General features: G+C 41.5%; 1 protein-coding gene across 1 annotated transcript in view; it reads left to right on the top strand.

Annotated features, from left to right (window-relative positions):
* Positions 1 to 6: 6 nt before the first annotated feature.
* The window catches only part of RRP15 (ribosomal RNA processing 15 homolog (S. cerevisiae)), a 22,854-nt gene continuing 13,926 nt past the window's right edge, over positions 7 to 8,934 (top strand). The window contains exons 1-4 of the mRNA XM_010161531.1: positions 7 to 45; positions 3,471 to 3,745; positions 5,593 to 5,690; positions 6,531 to 6,732. Of these exons, the coding sequence (XP_010159833.1) occupies positions 36 to 45; positions 3,471 to 3,745; positions 5,593 to 5,690; positions 6,531 to 6,732 (585 nt within the window). The 5' untranslated portion in view covers positions 7 to 35. The remainder of the gene's footprint in view (positions 46 to 3,470; positions 3,746 to 5,592; positions 5,691 to 6,530; positions 6,733 to 8,934) is intronic.

The following is an 8,934-nucleotide window of genomic DNA, read 5'->3' as shown; positions in this document are numbered from 1 at the left end:
GCTCACGTGGGCGCGAGGCTGCAGCCGGCGAGGAGATGGACAGCGGTAACGGGAAGGGACTTGGGTCCTGGGAACCTCTCTGCTCGGACGGGCTTCTAAGGCCCCCGGCGGCCGCACCTCTGCCCCGTCCGAGCTCTTCCTTTTCCCCCCTCTAGAGTCTGGGCCACTTGGCATGTCTGTGTTCAGGAAGTGCAGCTGTCCTTAGGAATGCCTGCCTCCTTTCTGTGGCAAAGTAGTGAGTAACACCTCAGTCTCCAGATTACAAGGGGCACTTCAGTTGCATCTCTTTTCTCAAACTTTAAGATTATTCCAGCTGTTTTGAAATGCATCTATAATATTTCATGCAGTTGTAAAATGAGCAATATCAAAAGCAAAGTCACTTGGGCTGCGTGTGGCGCTGGGGTGCCCCTGCCCTGGAGGGAGAGGGGTTGGGCAGGGCTGGACGAGCTGCGGGGTGCGATGAGCTCTGTGTGTGTCCGTGTGAGACGGGGATGGGCTTCCTGATCCTAAGGAAACAAGTCGTGGATGCTACCTCTCTGGAAGTGTTCAAGGCCAGGCTGGATGAGGCTTTGAGCAACCTGGTCTAGTGGAAGGTGTCCCTGCCCATGGCAGGGGGGTTGGAACTAGATGGTCTGTAAGGGCCCTTCCAACCCAAACCGTTCCATGGTTGTATGAAACCTGTGAGATATGCCAGTTGCAGAAATCCACCAGGACAGTGGAAGATAAACACACTCGTGCTCCATCCTGTATACACAGTTCTGCACTCATTCTTCCCTCTTCGTGTGTGGTGAGGGTATGCCTAACAAGTTTTGAAAGCTACTTAATTATATCATGTAATTGGATTTATTTTTTAAGTTTATTCTGGGGGGGCATCAAAGTTGTGGCCATTTGGAGCCGCAGTCACAGTGATTCTGTTTGGTTTGAGGGCCAAAACTGAACCCAGGGCAAAGCCTTGTGTGAGAGCTGCTTTCGGAGATAATTTCTGAATGATTGCTGGTTTTAACTGTATGAGCCTACACCTACATCACTGAGCAGGTTTAGAAGAATAAAGTATGGACATGTATACGTATATTCTGCCCCCCTCCCCCGCCCTCTTAATTAGGACTTTTAATATTAGCTCTATGCCAGGCTTCAATCTTTCAATTCAGAATAGAGCCCCAGGTCGTACTTTTGATAGGGTTTACCTAGTTTAAATTACTTTGAAATACATCTGCTGTGTCTCGTGCTGTTGACAGATTCTCTGATGTATTAAAGAATAAATCATGGCTGGAAGTTGAAGCCTTGCTCATCTTTCTGTTATTTTTGAAAGTAAAATGTTGTGGATATTATCTGGCATTATCCTCATATTTTATTGGCAAAAAAGCATTATGTATGGGAGACTTGCAGTTTTTCTTGTGGTAGGTCTGACCTGGTTTTTATGGCTGTGGAAGTTGGTCCTAAGCGATGTGTGGAATTCAGGTTTGGACTTTCGGTAGCTGTTAACTTTTGCATGTGTAAAAAGTCACACAGAGGGGTCAATTCCGTGTTTAAAAAGTAGATAGCAATATTCTAGCATGGACAGGGTTTAGGGGTGAAAAGTTGACAAATTGTTTTACATGTGGTGATGCACCTACTTCTTCACATGCAGTAGTTTGAATTTTTGTAAAGATTTGGAAATTGGAATATGGACATAAAAAGGATACCTGTAGTAGGTTCTCAATGTTTGAACAAACTTGCCACTTCTAAATTTCCAATTATAGTAAGGACTGTTGGAAAAAACCCCTAAAACCTCTAATTTATCCTGCGTGCAGTGCCCCAGTGCTGTGCTCACCTTGGTGGTGATAAAAATCAAACTGACAGAGATAAGGAGCAAGTATTCAGTAAATGTTTTTCTTCCACATCTGTGATGTAAACATATAATCTTGCTTTTTTCTACAGTGGTAACTAAATGCTCTCTGAGCCTCTAGATGTGCCTAGGCATTAGAGGCTTTGTTTTAAGTTGGTTGATGCTACTGTTTTGCTGCTATGTTGGGTTTTTTGCTGGTTAAAGAAGGCACATGGAGAAGGCAGATTAATGAGTTCAAGATTTATGTTTGTTAAGTAATTAAGTAGGCAACTGATTAATCAGGAGTATCATTAATGGCTGTCTGCATGGTTTTATGGAGAACAAATGTTGTGAAGCTGTCCTGACTTCATTCTCATAATGATTTGGTTGATAAAGGTAGTTCATGGAATGTAACAGTGCCTGTAGAGTAAAACATTTGGCTCGGTAGTACTTAATATCGTGATTTTAAAATACTCTTTTTGAAGTAGTGTGAGTGGTGGGTGGATGAAAGCCAGTCAGCTGGTATCTCAGAACTGGCGTGAATTGTCCCCTTGCAGGTGGGACTGCGGAGGTGTCAGAAACCAGCCTCCTTCTGTCCAGTGCTTCATTTGTAGCCTTAGAAGTTGTATATGAGATAATTGATTTAAAACTTTTTGGTGGCACAGATATTAGGGGAATGGTAGTTAGAGGTGGCAGGATACTTGTATACTCTACTTCTGATTATTTGATAAAGTGGGTCCACTAAAACAACCAAATATATTTCAGTGGGCCCTGAACTTGCAGCCCTTATCATTCTAGTTAACCATCCACACTATTAAAGACTATTTTTGCTATTTGACCCACTGAATGGACTGAAGAGGGAAGTGTTGGATTCTTCATGTGTTTGGTTTGCTGTCTAGTTGGCTGTTACCTCCTGTCTTGCTGTTGCTTGATTCCAAACTTCAGTATTTTAACTTTAATTCCTCCTTTTTGGTTTTGAAGGAGGCATAGGGTAGGGAGACTTGGATTTGGGTGTCTTTTAGTTGTGTATCAAGAACTTGAGCATTTATTTATACCAGAAACACTTAGTGCCTCTGTTTTCTTTTGAGCTACCTGGCAACTGCATTTCACAAAACAGTTTCCCCTCTGTGTTTATTATGTTTAGGTAGTCATATTTTTTCTGATACTTCCCTTGAGCAGATTGTGCTTTTGTGTAAGAAATACCCCCCTACCTTCAGTTTAATCCCTGTAGCTATTTGAATTTAAACACTAGGTGTCACTGTTGCGGTTTGTATGTAAGTATATGTTCATACATAACTACGTGTCTGTGTGTCTGTGTTTATCAATTATAATTTTTAGTGGAAAATATATTTTTTCCCAAAACTTACCACTCCTAAAAATATTCATTAATAATAAATATCTAAGGCTGCCTCTTCCTTTTACCCAACCTCTTAAATCACTTTAAGTCATCACTGAGATGAGCAAGCACTGGGACTGGATACTTTCTAATAAATTCATTATGGTAGTGTGTGCCTGCTTGAGGAATTAATTGTAACAGCAGGCAGTACATGGCCCTGAACTTGGATAACGTTTACATATGGAGCAAATTATACTAATGATGGATCCTTACTAGAAACAGAACTCATGCTTTTTTTTAAATTCTTTTTTTTTTTTTTTTTACCCCTAGATTCCGAGTTAAGCTCGGGACTTCCAGAAGACAGCTACTCTTCAGGAGGTGAAGCCCTGGATGGTGATGATGAAGATGAAACGGCAGCCCTTGGCAATGAGGATGAAGAGGCGTCAAGTGCCAAAGCTGGTGCAAGTGCAGGCTGGGCAGATGCCATGGCAAAAGTGCTCAACAAAAAGATTCCACAAAATAAAGCCACTATCTTGTCCAAGAATAAAAAACTAGAGAAGGAGAGAGAAAAGGAAAAACAAGAAAGGCTGGAGAAGAGGATGAAGGTGAGGGAAAAGATGCAGTACTTTGTTTAGCAGACACAGTCAGGTGGGGATACATGCAAGAACCCCTCAGCAGGGATTTGGGAGCATTCTCTGAGACAGTCTCAGTGTTGGAATCTCTCCTCCACAGTGATCTCAAGTAGCTTCTGTTGTTTTTACTTTACAGACAGTTGTGCTCTAGGGCTTTTTCCCTTACTGCTTTTTCTGGGCCATCAGATGGGCTGATCTTTGGCAGCAGGACTGTTCCAGTTTCTCACCTTATGGCGTTTTTGTTGTTGAAAGCAGCTTTAAGCTTGGTTTTCTAATTGCTGCTGTTAATATGGGGTATAATTCACTTTGTTGGTGTTACAACTTGAAATAGTTCCATCTCATCAAAAGTGAAAGGGAGAAAGAGAAGAAAATGGCCTTCATTTGAATTCTGCTGCAGCTTCCAAAATCAAAGGCTTCTAGGTTGAGAACAGTTTCATGTTAGGAGTTTTCTATTACAGTGTCCATGCCTTAAATTGCTTCTGGTTCTGAAACTGTTAGGAAGAAAACAAAACTATGTTGGCAATTAAGTCATTTGTTTGTGTATCTTTAGTGGGACTTTTAATTCCTGGCTGTGATTGATTTACCTTCAGGCTAAAAATACATTAGCAATTCTAGTATCTCATCATCCCAGTTGTGTTTCAATGGGATAACTAGGTTATCCATCTGACAGTCTGGGACATGCTGTGGTTAGGCCACAGCCTGCCTTTTAAATACAGAGAGCTTCAGTTCGGCGTCTGCTCAGTTATGGTTGTCCTAGATACCTGTTCTCCCACCCAGTAAATATGTGGGAGTACTGCAAAGCAGAGGTGGGCTGCAGGTCCCCAAACTGACTTGTTTACCCTTAGAAAAATGTGAGAACAGTCTTAATTTCTTGCTGATGGAAGCTAGAATAGAGCAGTTCCTTTGATCAAAGGCCAAAGCATGGTCAGAAACTCAAAAATTTTTAGTAGTTTGCCTGGAATGAAAAAGATAAGGCCTCTGAAATTCCATTAAAGACTTCTTGCATAAAACAGACTTAATGGAACATCACCAGGCCTAGAACACTGTTGAATTGTTAAAAGGGGGGAAAAAAATCACTACCTTACTCCTGAAGCAGAGGCTGGGGAAATACAGTGTTGTCCTGCTGTAGCAGAAATAAAGCTGGTGGTGTTGTGGTCCTGGCAGTGGGAAAGAAAATCAGTTTGGTTTTGAAATGGAGAGCCTCGAGGAAAAAGACATAAATCAGTGTTGTGCACAGGAGTTGTTTTCTGGTGGTCATTTGGTGCCCTTCCTGGTGTTTGAGTTCTGCCTGTTGGTAGTCTTTGCTGTGTGTCACTGTTGGTCACAAAGTTATACCATGATTGATTCAGTGGGGGAAGTCAAATTACCAAGGCTCAAAATGTGACATGCCTGTCTTGATAAACCCCAGGATTTTATTATGTATAAATACATAATCTCTGCGATCCGCTTGTAAAGTCTTGGAATTGAAAGCTGTCTTTGAATAAATTCTTTGTCTGTAGCAGTCAGTGTGAAAAATACGTGAGTTTTGCTAGACCCTTTTTCCTTGTCTTGAGCCAGGGGCATCACTCTAGTGTGACTCTATCCCGGTTTTTGTTACAGAAGGCACGTGACTCTGAGATCTGACTGTGGCCCCTGGTATGTCAGTGCAAGAGACGTGCCTCAGACCAGTTGTCCAGCCCCGTATTGGAGCTCCTCTTACCCTCAAACCAAACTGAGCTTTGTTGATTTATCTTGTTTTTCCTCCTGCTACACACTCTGTCAGAGTATGCTGCCTTCTGAAACGCTCCATGTTGTTTCACATAACAATATTTATAACGCAGCTCGATAAAAAGCGGGAGTGGGAAATGATGTGCCGAGTGAAGCCAGATGTTGTCAAAGACCGAGAGAGAGAAAGAAATCTTCAGAGAATTGCCACGAGGTAAGAGTTTTTCTGAATGCTTTCCTTAAATGTATGTATATCAAAAAGGGGAAGAAAAGGTTTGTGCAGGTAATCTGTTTCCAATCAGATGGAACTTTTAAGAAGTGACTACCAGGAGCAGAGTGATTTATGTACAGGTTTGGTTGTATAGTATCAAGTTCAACAAAAGATTGCAGAAACTTTATGGAAGAGTAAGAATTTAGATGAAAATGTAATGTTTGCTTAACAGAAGTGCTTTGTTGGATCCTCTCATTTTGTTAAGGTAATGCTTTAAAAATGCAGAACAGTTGTTTCGACTACTGTTTTTTTCCATCTCCGCAGAGGATTCGCCAGACCCACGGCTCTTAAGTTCAGTTGCCTGTTCTGTGTTGTGGTAGCTTGGTGTCGCGGAACTAGTTGAACACCTTGCTTGATGTGCTGTCTGTATCTGTCTCCTTACTCATTCCTCTGCCTTGGCCCACTACTTCAGCTCTCTTAAGATCTTTCCTGAGGGGTTTAATAGCTGACTGTAGGACAAGTAACATGCTTCTGGGGATGAAACATGCTCTTGCACTGGTCTTAGTTCTATGTCAACCACGCTTCCTTTGGGGTCTGAATAGTTATTTGTGGATTTTTTTGTTACTGGTTCCTAGCAATAAGTGTGAAGAAAGAATGAAAAATGAAAGTCTCTTAAGTTGTACTTACTTTGTAACTGAATTGAGGTTCTAGGAAACCATTTTGGAGAGCTAGAAGCCAGCCAGTATCTGCACTGATTAGTTACTTTGGTAGGGGCTTCATTTCTGTAAAGGGAACTTGTGTTAACAACTTCGGTGTTTTTTTTTTTTTTCCCCCTCATTCCAGAGGTGTTGTACAATTATTTAATGCTGTCAGGACTCACCAAAAGAACATTGATGAGAAGGTGAAGAAAGCTGGGAGCTCTGACAGGCAGCGTGCTAAACTGCTGTCATCTGTTTCAAAGAAGGATTTCATCAATGTTCTAAGAAACATGGAAGGTGCTAAAGGAAGCAAGAATCCTGCTGGAATGTCCACAAAAAGAAAACAGGTAGGCTTCATCTAGGAGAAAAAATGTGTACAAGATACCTGTGCAGTATAATTACTGTCCATTAACATGCCTGCTCTCTTCAGAACAGCTGTGAACCAGGTGCCTGGGTTTTTTTGAGAGTACTTAGGAAGGGAGAAAGTATCTCTTAGCCTGTTCTCCCTGTCTTTTGAGTGTCAAGGTACAAAACACTAGAAGCTCTTCTGGTAAGACATCAAGCCTTATGTACGCAGAACTTGTAGCTGTGGGTTTTTTTAAAAAAAAAAGTATGAAAAATTAGATTTTATCTTGGATTTTGCACCAACCGTAGAACAAACTGCTAGATTTTAGTGGCTTGTGGCACTTGGAATTTGACCAACAGTAGTTGTCAGCTCTTCAAAATTGTTGAAAGGCATGGGGGCTCTTCATCTTACATAGTGCATTAGACTGTACTACTTGTGTGTGCCCACAGTTTTGGGCATTTCAAACTCGCTTGTTCTGGATGATTATGCTATCTGGAGCTGAAGGGCTTTGCCATATAAATGAATACCACAACAGAAAGAAACTGAGATGTGTTCAGCATTATATGTAGGCTTTTCTTTCCTTAATTCTGTGTGTGTTAGGCCAATGTGGCTTCATTGCTGCTACGATGTTTTGGAAAGAAGTATTTTAACACATTCTACTTTTTCCAAACACTCCTAAGAGAGACACCGTGCAGTTGGACTCATCCAACACTTTATCAGTTCTTTCAACTCACCAAGTAGCTCAGGGTTGAAAACAAGTTGCTCAAACAGTGTCTCTCGTATTTCAGAAGCTGCACGTTTTTGAAGCGTATTTGTGTTCAGGTTTGAACTTTGTGCTCAGTGGTGGGTGGAATACTTCTGTTGGCCCAGACTCACAGCAGTTAACTAAGTGCTTTTCTGTGCCAGGAAGAAATACTTTAATCAGTAGGGAGACAACAGTTTGTCATATGTTTTTTGTTTGTGTGCACTCGGGGAGCATGCTGAAACACTGCCTGGCATGAAGAGCTCATGCAATTTTCATGCAAGTGTAATATTAAAGTATTTTTTTAAATTCTTTGGATAATGAGAACAATTTAGCTTGGTGCTGACACTTTATTTCTCCTTAAATAATTCCATCTTGCTTGTTTGGGTGGGGAGGTGTGCATGTGTGTGGCTCTCTTTTTTTCGTCTCCCCTAGAACAGCAGAACATTGGAGAGACAGCAGTGCCAGCTACTATTGCAGTAGGCATTGAAGCAACAGCAAAAACTAGAACCTTTTCTTCTTTGTGTGGGATTGTAGCAGGGCAATTTTCCTCATTACTAGGTCAGAAAACAAATTGCAAATGTTCCTATACTATATAAAAAAGTCTTACTTTGGCAGCATCAGTAACAGTATTTCCATTGAAGATGCTGTACATGCTGGCTGGTTCGTGTTGGAGTATTGATATAGGTGCTGCTTACACATTGCTCATGGGCAAAAACTTTAGATTTTGGAATTGTTAATTAATATAAGATTATACTTCTAGGTTTGATTTGTTTGTCTGGGGAGGGGGGCTGGATTTTTTGGTTGTGTTTTTTTTGAATAGCCGTATCTGCCTGGACAGACCACCCCTTCCCTCCCTCCCTTGTTGCAGTTGCTTGCGTGAGTCTCCATTCAGTACAGAACCCAATTCTTGAATAACGCCTTTTCAAGCTGTTCTTAATCTGCTTTGTTTTCTCTTGAGAACGTATCTTACCCGCTTAGCAGGCTCCCATCCTTGTAGTTGTTGATGCTTGAGGTTGAGGCCAAAATCTGATCTTCAGGCTCCTCCTCAGAATTACACAAACATTTAGCCACTGAACAGTACTGCTGACCTCCACTGTCCTGTATCTCTGCTGCTTGGTCTTTCAGGGTTTTTTAGAGGGCGGTAAGCAGGACTGAGGCTTTTGGGTGATGAATTCCTTGCAGCTGGAGTTTGGGAGATTGATTGTGCCATCTGAAAGCTTTTGTTTGTTTGTTTTCTGGTGGTGGGTTTGTTATTTTTTCAGCAGCTTGCTTTGTTTTTAGCAGTTGAGTGTATGGCATGTATTTAATTTTTAAAAAAGAGGGGGGGAAATACATTTATTTATCTGAACAAAAACAATGGAAGAGATGCCAATCCCAAACTCCAGGCACTTTGCCATCAATTAAAGTGCAGTCCAGAACAATAAAAACACCACCCCACCCACATAAAACAAGCAGTCA

This window comes from Eurypyga helias, unplaced genomic scaffold, assembly GCF_000690775.1.
Source record: "Eurypyga helias isolate BGI_N326 unplaced genomic scaffold, ASM69077v1 scaffold33980, whole genome shotgun sequence".
NCBI classification, from domain to species: Eukaryota; Metazoa; Chordata; class Aves; order Eurypygiformes; family Eurypygidae; genus Eurypyga; species Eurypyga helias.
The sequence above is the reverse complement of the archived record's forward strand: the minus strand, read 5'-3'. Positions and strand labels throughout refer to the sequence as shown.